The sequence below is a fragment of the Lepidochelys kempii genome, chromosome 18 (genome assembly GCF_965140285.1).
Source record: "Lepidochelys kempii isolate rLepKem1 chromosome 18, rLepKem1.hap1, whole genome shotgun sequence".
In the NCBI taxonomy this organism is placed as follows: domain Eukaryota; kingdom Metazoa; phylum Chordata; order Testudines; family Cheloniidae; genus Lepidochelys; species Lepidochelys kempii.
The window spans coordinates 20,181,953-20,197,532 of record NC_136397.1 but is presented as its reverse complement, the minus strand read 5'-3'; the positions used below and the strand labels follow the sequence as shown (position 1 = coordinate 20,197,532).

Below are 15,580 nucleotides of genomic sequence, written 5' to 3'. Positions count from 1 at the left end.
ACTGAAATGACAGCTGCAGGTGCAGAACCTTTCCTGGGTCGTTTTCAGGGAGAAAGCATTTGGGGACCTCTGAGTTTTACTGAAGTTTAAACACAACACATCTACTTCCTGTCTGCTAGGAGCTGAAGGCACTTGGTCACTTCCACAGTGAGGCAGGGCTTGTTCAATTAGCTTAGATGATAAAATACTGAGTGTGGTGAAACTAAAGTGAAGCATGCACCTACCAGTTTAAAAAAAAAAAAAATCAGTGTTTATTTGGCAAGTTTCAATTACCCTTAATGTTAGGAACCCGGATGTCATTTGTTTCTTGGCAGTTGGATGTTCAATTAAGATTAATCATTCGCTTTAACACCATAAAGGTGATTTAGTTGGAAGAAAACAGAAAGGATAGCCCCTTCACTTGTTAAAATTAAGCACCAAGTTAACATTTGTTAACTCCTCAGTTAACATGCAGTTCTTATGCCTAGTGTATATTAAATTAGATTCCATTTCTAATCAGCACTGTGACACTAAATATACAATTGGAACCATATAACAGGCTACTGCAGCTAGTCTAAAAGTTAACCAGATCCCTTATTCTCCCATTTTATGACATTCTAGATCAAGTATTTCAGACCATTTCTCCTCTTCCCCCGCATTAGAAAGCTATACCTATACAAAGGTCAAGACACTGGTATAGCACCAAAACACAGAAGAAGCCTCAGCTCTGCATTAATGACAGCTCGCAAAGTATTTTCATTCGCAGTTTAAAAAAAACTTCACTGCTTCTTTAAGATTTAGGCTTCTACCATCTTCAAAGCAGAGTGCTTTTCCGCTCTGCTGATAAATTAACCAGAATTGCATGGATAATGCAGTGTAAGATTTAAGCTTCATATTCTGATGAGTGGATGTTTCTAAAAAGCTCTGCTCTAGGAATTATCTGCGGGAAGCCTATAGCTTGTGTTATTGAGGAGGTCAAGACTCTGACTAGGCAAGGTTTGCAATTGGTCCTAGTTCAGAAGTTGTAACCGCTTCATGGTAGGGACCTGGTCTTTGCTAGAGCACAGTAGAAATAAAGTATCGCCCTCAAGTTTTGACAGGTAAGATGCTGTATATGTTTTGCTGTGATCACAGGAAATTAGCCTACATCATAGTTAAATGTGCATCATTAATGTGTACAATAGTCAAGCTGGTCTGAGTGTTTCCTATTTCTACACTGTTTTTAATTAAAATGACTGGTTACAAAGGAGTGTAAAGCACTCGCACTCTGACAAATCAACTTATTTAATCATGGGTGAAACATGACAAATCAAGTGACTATTGTCCATCTCCACTTACACACATTTTCCAGAGTGGGAAACCTATTGCAATAAGTTCATGCAACAGAAAATGATGAGGACAGTTGAAGGTTAAACTCCATCATCAGCATGAGATGACTCCTCTTAGGCATGTCTGCAGTTAGAATATGGCTCTTTAAATGCAACTAGTTGAGCCAATAGCTAATGCACGCTGGCTTTAGGAGGAGGGAGGCATCAAGGCTTTCTCTGGCATCCTTTGCTCCTCGGAGCCTGGATTTAATGACCCTAAAGGCTCATGGTCTGGAGTTTTTCCCTGGGAACATAAGGATTATTCAGGGCTAGTGTTAAAGTTTCATCATTAGGAAGATCATGCGGGATAGGTAGGGAGATGGAAGGTAGATAGGGATGCTGGGCTTTCCTCAAAGAGTCTTTTGAATGAGATGGGGTGCCTGTTAAATATTAATTTACCTACAAAGTATTTCTCTGCACCATGGGGGAAAAAAAAAAAATCTTGAGTCCACTTTTTACTGTAGCTTCAACTTAAGAGTCTATTCAGACACCAGACCCTTGTGCGCAAGCCTTGGATGGGAAGAGAACATAATCTTAGCTCTTTTATTAGAAGGAAGAGCATGCTATGTTCTGGGTGCATGCAGCAGGATGATCTGCACCTGCTGTTGCATCCCAGGGTATGTATTCCAACAGCCAACTTCTGCTAAAAAGTTGATTCAAGCTCCCATCTGACAAAGCTGGCCCTGGCCCAGCTTTAGAAGTGTGTTCAGGCATGCTGCCCAGTCACCTTTAAGGGTGAAGTGTTCACACAGATAGATAAAGTTAAGCCACCACTAACACTTGCTAAAGAAGTGTTACCTCCTAGTGTAATGTAGGTTGAAAGAGGACTTCTAACCAGGGAAGAAAGCTAATGGGGGAAGCCTACAAAACTATTAGCACTGGCCACAAAGCAAGGCAGGTTCTCCTTGTTTCAAAATCCTCAGCTGATACTCTTGGTCCCACCTACTGGTCACCTGATCAAAATGATCCCATGGGAAAGCCACCATATTAGCTGCTATTGGTTACAAGGTTGAGCAATAGGGAAAGCTTTGTTATGCTTGTCCAAGACAGTCTGGCACAGCACTCTGCTTTAGAGCATTTATTCAGACTTCAGTGATTTGGCCATTATACAAAAGTATGAATATAGATACAGTGAGGTGAGATTACAGCAGCTATGAAGGTCACCACACTGGCTTCTTTCTTGCTTAAAGAAATTCCCTGCTTCTCTCCATCATCTGGTACAGGCCTCTTCATCGCACTGTAGAGAGACAGTCATTGGGTTAGCAAAGTTGCTCCCTCAAGCCCAAGGGGAGGTGGGACAGGGAAGACACCTAGGAAGCCCTACACAAGACTGGCTCCTTTTACTTCTCTACCCTTGTCCCCCTTTTCTTCTAGCTTCTCTAAACCACTAGGTTAGACCCCTGCTTCATCTTATGGCCTCCATAAAGGCACCTGTGCCTGGAACCCACTTCTGAACCCAACCTGCCACACCTCAAAAGCCATGCTTCCTCCACCTGGTCAAACAAACCCAAATCCACCCTTCCTGGGCAGCTTTCCTTCTCCCTTGAAGCACAAAGGCCCTCAAGCTGTGCACTTCCATATGCAGCAATGATGGCTGCCTTTGGGGCAAAGGGGACAATTGCCCAGGAGATTTAAAAGGGCTGCAGGGCTCTAGGCATAGGCGTCGAGTGGCTGCTGCACACACCCCCAGCACCCCCCTCCAATCAGCTTGTGCCCCCCCCCCCCCCGCAGTGCCTCCTGCTTGCCACTATCAGCTGTTTGGTGGCATGGAGGAGGAGCAGGGGGGTGAGAAGAGGCAGGTGCCAGAATTGCTGTTAGGAGTGATAATTAACACACACCAGGGAGGGGTTTGTTCCCAGTCACCACAGCACATGGATGTTATGGCTTGATTTTTCCCATACATGTTTATGAAGCCTCCCACTTACAGGGGCATCTTTCCATCTGAGAGCGAGTCTGTGCCAGCATAACCAAGTATTTAGGGATTTCAAAGGAAGGGTAGAGGACTGGCTGGGCTTAGTCACGCCACCTCCCTTTTCAGGCCTATTTCTGGCTCTGCTCATCTAAAAGCTGCTTCCTCTGGTAATTGGAACCACCGTAGGCATCATTGAGGCTGCCACCATTAACCTTAATGAGACTAATTTGTTGGAGGGCACTGGGTGACTAAGTGGTCAGTCATGTATACTGGAGAGTCTTGGGGGGAAGGCACTAAAGTGGACTGGTCTGTTCCTCTCCTACCCACACAGGGTCACTAACTGTTCTACCACACACGTGGGAAAGCCTGATTTCTTTGGAAGTCTTGGACGCTCAGCAAGAGTTAGTGGCACCTACAAACCTCAGCTGTAAGGGGCTATTTGAGCTAATGCTACAGAAATCCTGGGGACAGTTTAGGAAGAGGCAAAATGCATTACACTGTGCTCTGTTCCCGAAGCCCATTAGCCTTAAGAGTGCCCAGTGATTTGCTAATCCTCTTTATTAGCAAGCTGATGGGAATCTCCCTGTCCTGGCCACATCCCTGCTAGAAGGTTTTCCCCTCACACAAAACCAGCAAAGGGAAAGCTGGCATAGTTACCATGGTTTTCCCTTTGGTGTGTGAAAATTGGTAATCCAGTAAAGGTTAGACTGCTGACCCACTAAAAGTCACTATAGGTTGTGTGTTTTATTAACATTACCTATAAAAATAACTGAGCAGTGCGAGGGAAGCTTTTCTTTGGAAAAGGAGCTGACATCTAAACGCCCCATAAACTGGGTAGAAAGAGGCCTCTGGAAATCGAGCTGGTGATTACTCAAAACCATCTCACACTGTGGGGTCACTATCCAGAATGTCCTAAAACTTATTGCTTATGGCTGTGTGGGCTTAATATTGAATTAATTGTAGTTTTAAATAAGAGCACGCTTACTTGTATCATTTTGTCAGACAGAAATTGCTGTGTGCCCATGGATTTATTCCTGATACTGCCTGGAGTGAAACAGTGAAGGTACCACTGTTTTGGGTTCTGAAAACCCCAGGTACCAGCAGGAGGATGGCTGGAGCCTCTAGCAGATTTAAGAGTGGGAGGAGACACTTGGCTCAGGACTGCAGCAGGGGAGTTCTAGGAGGAAGAAGGTACTGGGAGCCAGGAGTCCCAGGCTCTAGCCTCACCCAGCTCTAAGAGGGAAAAGGTTCATAAGGACTGAGTCCCCTTTTTGAAAGCTCAAGACAAGCTTGGTTTGTTGTTGGTATAGTGCTCTATTTTAACTAGAGCTAGGTAAGATTTAGAGTGAGCTGGCTCCAGCAGGTTCCTTTATTTTTAAAATGTTAGCTCAGTTTCCATCATTAGAGGAAACAGCTCTTACCTGAGGTTTCACGCCTTCTTTAACACTTGCTGAGATCCCAAGGCTTTTGACAATTGTTTCCAAGGGAACATAGTCACCAGGTGAATCCTGTATGAAGTGCAGGAGCAATTTCTCTCCACCTGAAAAAGGACAGGATGTATTTAAGGACATTACAAATGACAAGCATTGGTCAGCAAGGCAGCAAAATGTATGTAGCCTTTAATAAGGGATCACTGATTGACAGCCAGCCCCATCCACATCAAAACTGGAACAGCTCACATGCACCCCAATGAGAGAGAGTGAACCACAGACTGGAAAACACTTTAGGGGTGAGAGATCAGGTTGCCCTCCATGCCCCATTCAAGCCTTCAGTCTCAGGGCTGGGTCTACACTGGAATTGCTACAGCAGCAGACTCTCTATGCTGACGGGAGAGCGCTCTCCCCTCAAATTACTCACTCCACCTCCCTGAGCAACGGTAGTTATGCCAGTGGTAGACGCTCGCCTGCCAACATAAGCGCTGGTGTAGACAGGGCTAGGTCAGTGTAATTTACATCACTCAGGGAGCACCTCTGAACAACTTAAGTTATACCAAAGTAGAGCACTAGTGTGTACGAGCCCTTTGTCTGCCAGCTGACCCACACTCTCACGTGAATTCCAGGTGCAGCAGTTCTAGGGTAGCATGGGGCTTTTCCTAAAGCCTGTAGGAACACTGAGGTTTCCAACAATTACATAACCTAGCATCACTACCGGGTTGGCAAACGATAAATACAGGCTGCGTTTGTCACAAGTGTTTGCCAGCTCCCCTTTGAGAAGTCATGCAGAATGGAGAGCCGTCTGACCCTTGTGTGACTTGAGACTCAAGCTAGAACTCCGACTTCGTAGAGGGCTATTTTATTAAAGGGGAAGCAGCATGTACTGTGCTCAGACATTCTACACATCCAGCTGGGACAGGTGCACTCCGGATTTCCTATTGCTTTACACTCTAGCATCTAAACATCATGTTAGCCACAAAGTTTCTCTGTTTACTGTAGAAGAGGTGGCATTTTAGCTAGTGAGTTGGTGTTTTGTTAAATTGTTTTCAGAAGAGTGTTTAGACAATAAGAAAAAGGAGGACTTGTGGCACCTTAGAGACTAACCAATTTGAGCATGAGCTTTTGTGAGCTACAGCTCACTTCATCGGATGCATACTGTGGAAAGTTTAGAAGATATTATACACACACAAAGCATGAAACAATACCTCCTCCCACCCCACTCTCCTGCTGGTAATAGCTTATCTAAAGTGATCACTCTCCTTACAATGTGTATGATAACCTGGATTTGTGCTGGAAATGGCCCAACTTGATTATCATACACATTGTAAGGAGAGTGATCACTTTAGATAAGCTATTACCAGCAGGAGAGTGGGGTGGGAGGAGGTATTGTTTCATGCTTTGTGTGTGTATAATATCTTCTAAACTTTCCACAGTATGCATCCGATGAAGTGAGCTGTAGCTCACGAAAGCTCATGCTCAAATAAATTGGTTAGTCTCAAAGGTGCCACAAGTACCCCTTTTCTTCTTGCAAATACAGACTAACACAGCTGTTACTCTGAAACCTGTTTAGACAATGTTTTCTACCATACTGCCACCTGCTGGTAAGAGCTGGACCCAACTTCTAAAAACTGCAGAATGCAGCATTAGAGAAAAAACGATGACAGATTCATAGATATTAAGGTCAGAAGGGACCATTATGATCTAGTCTGACCTCCTGCACAACGCAGGCCACAGAATCTCACCATCCACTCCTGTGAGAAACCTCTCACCTAAGTCTGAGCTATTGAAGTCCTCAAATTATGGTTTAAAGTCTTCAAGGAGCAGAGAATCCTCCAGCAAGTGATGCATGCCCCATGCTACAGAGGAAGACGAAAAACCTCCAGGGCCTCTTCCAATCTGCCCTGGAGGAAAATTCCTTCCTGACCCCAAATATGGCAATCAGCTAAACCCTGAGCATATGGGCAAGATTCATCAGCCAGATACCCAGGAAAGAAGTTTCTATCCATGCTATAAAAACATTTTAGGAAGTTTTCTGGGCCTGACAGAGGTCTGACATTTCACATATCTTGGCAGCATTGTAAGCACAACAGGTGGAGCAGATGAAGACATTAAAGCCAGAATAGTGAAAGCCAGGCATACCTTTGTAACACTAAAGCTGATCGAGAAACAAAAATCTTGCCACCCAAACTAAATTTGAATATTTAACATCATTGTAAAGTCAGTTTTACTATAGGGCACTAAACTTGGAGACTTAAGACCTTACTATCTAAACTTCAAGTTTTTGTTATCAGCTGCCTTAGACAAATTCTCAATATCAGATGGCCAGAAAAAAAAAATCACAAAGAAGAACTCTCAAGGAGGACAAAAGAGAAACAGAAAAGAGGAATTTACAAAATGAAAATGGAGATGGCTGGGACATGCATGGAGGAAAGACCTGGACAACATAAGACAGGTGTTTGACTAAAACCCCCTGAGCAAGAGGCGATGAGGTGGAAAAGCACAGTAGTAACAAAACTGAAAGCTATCAAAATGAACTGGAGAGAAGCAAAGACTACAACAGAAGACTAGCAAAGACAGGCAGTGGTGAAAGCCCTGTGTTCCACATAGACTAGAGAGGCATAAAAGAGAATAGAATTAAGAGGAATTATAAGAGAATGTGAGGCAGACAACTTTGGCATCAAGTTGACATCTCCAGATAGGACAACTAACGTGCAACTGCTTGGTCATGAGGCTAGAAAAAAAAGAGCAGATTGTGGGATTGGGAAAAAACAGAAATCAAACCTCTTTGTCTGAGGCAGCCTATGCAGTCATGAATGGATGGGGACAGAGAAGATGTATTCTCTAGTATGGCGGGGTGGTCACCCCACCACGCCTTGAAGGGCTTAAAACAGCCCTAAGAGAGGGCTGTAGCCAGAGGAAAGCTAGGCTGATTGGGGGTGGGTCAGATCTCAAAACAGGCTTGAGCATGTTCAGCTAAGACCCCACAGCATGGACAGCTCCCATTGCACAGATGGGCCAGGGCTCTGCATTAACTCCACTATTTGCGAGGTACCAAGTTTCAGCCAGAAGAGATTTCCCTCCCAGACAGAGCCCTTGTATACTCTTGTTAACTGCATACTTTTAAGTACAACTGAAGGCAGATGCCTGACCCACTATGCAGGCCATGGACCTGCCAAGCAGTGCCTGCTCAAAGGTGGATCTTAGTTTGTAGGCAGTAGTAACAACTAAAAAACCCCACGCTTTTTCCAGGGTCTGAGAAAGTGAATTAAACAAATACCATGAAAGACTCCATTAAGCAGAGCATTTGAAAGGATGGCATCCATTCGTGACCAACTGATACAGCAAACAGATCTCAGATGCTTGCCTAGCAGTTTTCCCTTTGTCAGGTTTCCCCACCACCCCACTCTGCTAGTTAGCTGCGAATCCTCCCTACCCTCAACCCAGTTGTCTTGCCTTCTTGAGGCAGGATTTCAGTGTGATAGCTTCTAAAGCCTTCTCCAGGCATAGGCTCTTCGATCAGCCAAATTGCTCCAAACAGGTCATCTAGAAATGTGTCCTTCACCAGCTACGGCCAGTTATCTGGTAGTTTTGACAAATGGATTTGCATTTATTTACCTTGACTAACTATTATTGTTCCTCCACTCTGCAAGAGGTCACCACTGAAGTTGCCTTGGATGCCGTCTGCATTTGCCTGAGGGAAAAATAAAGCCCAAGTCCATTGCAAATGTGATACAAAGGCCTTCTCTTGAGGATGCTCAGGGCCTCTCTAAACCCACTCAAGCCAGTGCGACAAAAGGAGTCCAGATGCACCCATTGAAGTCATGCAAATGCACAAGTCTGGTCAGGCCTGGCCTTTAGAACAGTGCTTCTCAACCTTTCCAGACTACTGTACCCCTTTCAGATGTACCCCCAAGCTTCACCTCCTCACTTAAAAACTACTTGCTTACGAAATCAGACAAATACAACAGTGTCATAGCCACACTATTGCTGACAAGTTGTGTGCTCTCACCATATAGTTATAAAATATATCAATTGGAATATAAATATTGTACTTGCATTTCAGTGTACAGTCTATAGAGCTGTATAAACAAGTCATTGTCTGTATGAAATTTTAGTTTCTACTGACTTTGCTGGTGCTTTTTATGTAGCCTGTTGTAAAACTAGACCAATATCTAGAGGAGCTGATGTACCCCCTGGAAGACCTCTGAGTACCCCCAGAGGTACACATACCCCGGTTGAGAACCACTGCTTTAGAGGGTGCATTTCCTACTATCTAGGATCTCACCTTCGTGACAACTTCTCGAACTGGTTTCCCCAGAGCAGCAGGAACTATACTCAAGGCATTGTACCTGGGGGGGGGAAGAAAGGATATGTTGGCCATCTGAAAGGTTGAGGGGCCCCATCCTCTTCTACTCTAATTCAGCTTAGTCAGTGGAGCTGCACCAGTTTACACCAGCTGAGAATTTGATCCCAATAATTAAACTCTCAGAGAGATCAGCACTCATTACATGCAGCTTGCTATTGAACAGTCACATTAGCCAGGGGTTCTCAAATTCATTGTACTGCAGCCCCCTTCGGACAACAAAACTACATGACCCCACGGGCAGCAGGAGTGGGCACGGAGGCAGAGGGGGCCGCAGCCCAAGCCCTGCCACCCCGGGTGAGGGGGCTGCAGCCAGGGGAGGAAAAAGGAGAAAGCTGAATTTGACTCATTGTAATGAGCACCCTAAGCACCACCAGTGATCCCTGTGGTTCGGGAGTTCCAGCACACTGGCACTAGCTAGCCAGAAGCCACTCCGTTCGGGATCTCACTGGTATGCCTAGGCTTTTAGTTTTGATCCAAGCCTTGTGTGTTTGCCTAGGTCTCGAACCAAGTACAGAGACTTAAACATTAATGATCACCAGGGTAACAAAGCGACAGGCAAGAGGTGGAGCCCCAGGTGGGTTTGTACTGAGGGAGCCTTGCAGTTTGCCATGTGGCAGCCCTTCCCACGGGAGTCGGAGACCATTAGAACGACACTGGGGCAAAACAGTCTTTTCACTCTGAGGAGGGGGTGCTGCCTTCTGCTACAACGGGCCCCAGCCATCTTAGCTACATCCCTTCAAATCGCTTTGATTCAGGGCAGAGGTTCTCTTAGACTAGGGACAAGTAGTCAATAGGGGCCACTCACCTTTTGAAACCCAGGTCATTGTAGCACTGCTTAGTCTCATCAAGATAGAGTTCTGGGGAGGGGAAAAAGGGGAGGTTAACACAGCCAGGGTAGATGTGCTGTCTCAGCAGTATGTGTTTTATGCCAGTCTGCCAAAAAGAAAATAATTTCAGTAGCAGACAGACAGCCAGCCAAGCAGCTCATAGTCAAAACATGACTCATCTCTAGAGCAAGCTCACAAAATAGCTTTATCATCCAGCAAGATATTGCCTCAAACCTAGTTGTTGCCCTCCCCCCCCATGCCTATAATCCACAGAAGAGAGCTTCCCTGCAAGCACTCCAGACACTTCACCAATGCACGTGCTGCCAGGCACACACCCCTGTAGTGTCTACAGGCCATCAGCGGCGTTGCAGGAGGATCCATAGCAGAGTTTTATGCTGAAGAAGGGTGTGGCATGAATGTTACTCAGGAGACTGGCTCAATGGCTTGGCATGAAGGCAGGCACATTTGGGGGCATGGACAGGGCAGGGGTAAGAGGAGCACTCAGAAGTGTGGTGGAGCTCAGGCAGGAAATCAGGTTCTGAAGAGCTAGTCAAGAGTGGGCCAGATCTGCAGATACAGGTAATCAGTGGGTGGGAGGCAATGGGTAACATGCAGCCAGAGACAAGCAAGTGACTTTAAGCCACCTTCCCAACCCCCAGATCCTGGTCCCAGCACTGCACCCAGCTGGCCCTAGTACAAGTTAGCAAGCTAGCAAAGATGCTCAGCTCTGAAGTCTGGACTGTCAGTCCCGATTTTAGAGGCTGGAGAAAGGCATTTGCTGGGCAGTGCAAGAAGCTGACGTTATCCACAGAGCATGTACAGCAGGCTTCCCCATGCAGCCCTTCCAGTCGGGCTGGGGCTGGTTCTAGAGGATATGCCCAGGGGCAGGGCAGACTCCATGGCCATCATGTCCTTGGCCTCTCTGCTGAGACTGCCAGCAATACACAGGTCTCCTCCACCTGGTTGTGCAAGTGGAATTTAACCTTCCAAGCAGCCGCTTAAGCCAAGCCTGCTGAAGCCATGAAGCACTAACTACCCCTTGTTCACGTCCTTCACCTCACAACTGCCCAGCATACACAGGAATGAAATACAAGAACAATTCTAGCATGGAAAGGGTGCGGGGGGGGTATTACCTAGTCAGAACTCCATGGGGCTAGTCCCAGCTCTGCCTTCAGCTTGTTGGGAGTCCCATTTTAAGCTCTCTTCTGTCAGTTCATGGTGGTCCTATAGCCACCTTGTTACACAACCCACCACTACTAAAAGTCCCGTCTCCCCCCCCCCCATGCCCTGCTATGGGGGGGTCCCCATCTGGCACAGAATCAGCCGAGGGCAGCACATCTGGGCAGAAGAGGTTGTGCTCAGGGCAGGCCTGCACTCTGGCTATTCTCCAGCTGACAAGGAGCTCAGCACAGTTAGGGCAGCCCCAGGATAAGGAGGCATGGTCTAGTAACGTTTGCAGAGAGATACAGATTATGGTAAAAAGAAAAGGAGGACTTGTGGCACCTTAGAGACTAACCAATTTATTTGAGCATGAGCTGTAGCTCACGAAAGCTCATGCTCAAATAAATTGGTTAGTCTCTAAGGTGCCACAAGTCCTCCTTTTCTTTTTGCGAACACAGACTAACACGGCTGTTACTCTGAAACCTGAGATTATGGTAAATTATCTGTTTGATCTGGACTTTAGCTGTGACACAGAGTAGGGGCCCCAGACCTGAAGACGACTCTGGGGAGCTTGAGCACTCGTCTCTCTCACCAACAGAAGTGGGTCTAATAAAAGGTATTCCCTCACCCGCCAGGTCTCTCCAATATCCTGGGACCAGCACGGCTCCAACAACACCGCCTCTCACTTAACCACTTCCCCGCCATTGCAGGAAGCTCAGGCCTTAATGAGCCTCAGTCCCTCCTATTCTCTGCCTGTGACACATAATAGCAGAGTCTCCCAGGGGCTGTAAGGCTTGGGGGTCTAATTTCAGTTGCTGGGTTTAGTGTGCAGGTGCTGGGTGGCCTATGACACACCCAGGAGGGCAGGCTAGGTGATTTGGTCACCCCTTTTGGCCTTGAACTCTGAGTCTCTGCACTCCCGGTTTTGCACGAGCATGGGGATGAATAAAGGCTCCTGTACCTTGCTCTATGAGCTGGGAGCCGCACTTCCCCAGGTGAGAGACAGGAGAGCTCAGAAACTCTTGGAGGTGGAAGTTCCCAGACAGTAGTCCTACCTCCTTTGAAGTAGTTCCCATCGATGAACTCCTGCAGGCCTATGCTCTCTGGCCCGACACCGATCAGGCGGACGTTGTGACTGTCCAGCAGGTCTTTCAGTTTGCTGGTCTCCTTGGCAATCCAGCGGCAAACCTGGCAGCCAAACCGCCGCAGGAAGAGCACCACACATGGCTGGTCCCTCCACAGGGCCCGCAGCTCCACCACCTACAGAGAGGCATTACCAGTAGCCACAGAGCCAGCACCAGGAAAGCATCCTAATACTGGTTGCAGAACTTACAGGTTATAGCAACCTCATCAAATTCAAGGGCCATCGTCCATTGGCAAACTCTCCAGGCTGTTTGTTTGAATAGTTAGCAGGAGTTTCCAGGTACAGTATTAGAGGGATCGTTAGCTCTGTCCCCACTTTGTGGTTTACAGCCACGTTGTCTGGTTTTAGAGAGAAGTGGAGCAGAGAAACATGGTGTGAAAAGCCCTCACTGAGGAAATTGACAATGCACAAAAAGAAAAGGAGGACTTGTGGCACCCTAGAGACTAACCAATTTATTTGAGCATAAGCTTTCGTGAGCTACAGCTCACTTCGTCAGATGCATTCGCTCATGAAGTGAGCTGTAGCTCACAAAAGCTTATGCTCAAATAAATTGGTTAGTCTCTAAGGTGCCACAAGTCCTACTTTTCGTTTTGCAACTACAGACTAACACGGCTGCTACTCTGAAACCTGACTATGCACAGGAAACCTTGACAAGGCCTATACAGGAGAGGCCCGATGGTCAAGCATACACAGCCCCCAGCACTGTGGGAGCTAGGCATTGCAGATAACAGAGCCTATATTGTGGGGCTAAATGAGAACTGAGCTCTTTTGAAAATCTGGCCAGTAGCAGATAAACTGATGAGGTTTATCTCTAACAGGTTAAAAACAGAGTTTGGGGGATGATCACTACTAGGATAAGGCAAGCTTTTTCTTTTTTAGACAGGAAGTGTTATTATTACACTGACTTGTGTCCCTTCCACTTGAGGTAGAAGGAGATTATTGTTATATTAATTATTATTAGGAGTCTGAAAAACAAAACAAGAACCACCCACCATCAAAGAGGGCATTTAACAGAACCTGCTGAGGTTTATGAGGGACACATGATCAACATCATGGCCCTGCTAAACTCCCTGCTGCATTTGCTACTCATCAGTCTAGTTTTAAAGTAGGCCAAAGCAAGGTACAGCTGGCTGAGAATTAATTAAGATGGTTGTGGCCTGTGCAGACAAATAAACAAAACACGCCACCAACCACAGCAACATGGTAGCAAAGAGATTTAGAATCACAGAATATCAGGATTGGAAGGGACCTCAGGAGGTCATCTAGTCCAACCCCCTTCTCAAAGCAGGGCCAATCCCCAATTTTGCCCCAGATCCCTAAATGGCCCTCAAGGATTGAACTCACAACCCTGGGTTTAGTAGGCCCATGCTCATTAAGACGTGTCTAGGGTGATCAAGAAACAAGCAGCATTTCCATAACCGATTAGGAAACATTTTCGCGGGGTGTCTGTCTCTCTCGCCCCCCCCCAGTTCAAAGGGGTTTTAAACACGTTTTAGACACGGCAGTGAGGACAAGAGACGGCTGGCAGCGGGAAGGAGACCGGCTGGACTGACCCCGACCCGGGGCAAACCCCTCGCCCCCCGGCAGTGCTAGCTCAGGGTCCAGCCCCAAGCTCGCTTCCTGGGGACCCCTCTCCCCCCAGCCGGGCTCCCCGGGGCCGGGAGAGGTGCGTACGCCCTCCACCCGTGGGGCGCCCCCACCCACGACAGCCCCAGCCCCAGCCCCGCTCACCTGCCCGCTCACTGCGTGCTTCAGCGTGTCGGCTCCCACTTTGGCGAGATCCACCGCGGCCATGGTCAGCTGCGCCCGTGACGCCCCTGCTGCCCGCGGGCCTCCTTATAGCGCCCGCCCGGCAGCGATCAGCTGCTGGGCCGGGCACACGCGTGACCCGGCCGGCAGGGGGCCACGCCCTTCTCCTCGCGAGGCAGGAGCTACCAGCCAATCAGCGCCTCCCGGGGCCGGACGGGCGGGGCTAGAGCGGGTCTGCCTCAAGGGGCGGGGCAGGGCTGGGGAGAGGAAAGGGGGTGCGGAGATTAGCAGGGCAGGGAGCGTTTGCAGGGAGGGAAAGGCCCAGGGGGCTTGTGCAATGCATGGCTGGGGTGACTGGACGAAGGGGCGAATGGAGAAATACTTGCAGAGGTTGCACAGAGGCTGAGCTGTGCCATGTCCTATGGGGGAAGCGGGATCACAGAACCATAGACCTGGAAGGCACCTGGAGCGGTCATCTAGTCCAGTCCCCTGCACTCAAGGCAGGACTGAGTATTGTCTAGACCATCCCTGACAGGTGTTTGTCCAACCTGCTCTTAAAAATCCCCAGTGATGGAGATTCCACCGCCTCCCTGGGCAATTTATTCCAGTGCTTCACCACTCTGACACTTAGCAAGTTTTTCCTAATGTCCAACCAAAACCGCCCTGGCTGCAATTTAAGCCCATTGCTTCTTGTCCTGTCCTCAGAGGGATGCAGGAGACTGGCAATGATACAGACTGCACTGGCTACGGGGTTCTGCACAGCACCTCTGGAAAAAGGAAATAAGCCTGTCGTGCCTAATCATGCAGAAGGTAGTTGTAGAAGGATTTGTGCAAAATCTACAGGGGACTGAAATGAGGGTGTGCAAGAGTTAAGAGGTAGAAAGTTTTGCAAAGCATTTGCATGGAAGGGTGTGTGTAATGAGAGGGGCCAGAAGTGAACCCGTCCAGAGCAAGGGTGAGATGATGCAAAGGCATCGTAAGGTTGCATGAAGGGGTCTGTGCAATACCTGGGGTACAGAAATAGCAACACACAGAGTGGTTAAATCCTGAGCACGGTTATTAAAAATCAGTGCGCGCTTGCACTTTATCCTGCAGATCATTCAGGGCTTGGTTAGAAGTTTAACCCGTCTGTGCCCGCTGGAAATTTGTATGCGTGCGGGGAGGGGAGGGGAGGAGGAGGAGTTAGATAAAGCTCAGGAAACTCCTTCCTGGAAACTATGCTTCCTGGAGTTAACCACCAAATAACTTCTGAGTCAAAAGGATATTTCTCCCTCTGTGAAGATCACTAGAGCGACAGTGAGACAAATTGCTGCTCAGAAGGGCAGTGCTGAATAGCAGTACAGTAATTCTTAGCTCCTTTCTCTCATCTGAGGATCTTACACTGTGTCATGGACATTAGCCACACTTCCCCTCTGGTTGTGAGGCAGGGACGGTTAATACTGGTAACATCAGGGGTAGCCAAAGGAGTGAGGCGGGACCACATTGTCAAAACATCCAACCAACTTTCAGGCAGTCAGATCCCCAACTATGGTACCCCAAGAACTGGTCAGGCAGCCTCACCACCCCCCACTCCTAGTGAGCCCTTGTTTTAGCCCCATTCCTCCAGGCTCTCCCTCAAACCAAAGCCAACCACACCCAACTA

The 15,580-nt window shown here is 47.7% G+C and overlaps 1 protein-coding gene across 1 annotated transcript; it reads right to left on the bottom strand.

The window, feature by feature from the left end:
• Window positions 1-2,409: 2,409 nt before the first annotated feature.
• Window positions 2,410-14,110, bottom strand: PRXL2B (peroxiredoxin like 2B). The gene is made up of 7 exons (XM_073316635.1): window positions 13,921-14,110; window positions 12,101-12,305; window positions 9,863-9,914; window positions 8,977-9,040; window positions 8,307-8,382; window positions 4,680-4,798; window positions 2,410-2,583 (listed from the first exon to the last, which is right to left on the bottom strand). Exons 1-7 carry the CDS (start codon window positions 13,981-13,983, stop codon window positions 2,557-2,559), a joined length of 606 nt encoding a protein of 201 aa, XP_073172736.1. The 5' UTR covers window positions 13,984-14,110; the 3' UTR covers window positions 2,410-2,556.
• Between the last annotated feature and the right edge of the window lie 1,470 nt (window positions 14,111-15,580).

What these genes read in the sequence shown, in the direction of transcription:
- PRXL2B (XM_073316635.1), bottom strand. Translation starts at nt 13,983, where the DNA reads ATGGCCGCGGTGGATCTCGCCAAAGTGGGAGCCGACACGCTGAAGCAC. An exon ending in TGGGAACTACTTCAAAGGAG is followed by an intron (nt 9,915 to 12,100) that starts GTAGGACTACTG and finishes TCCCCTCCCCAG; the next exon opens with AACTCTATCTTGATGAGACT. An exon ending in AACAATAATAGTTAGTCAAG is followed by an intron (nt 4,799 to 8,306) that starts GTAAATAAATGC and finishes GTCCTTTTTCAG; the next exon opens with GTGGAGAGAAATTGCTCCTG.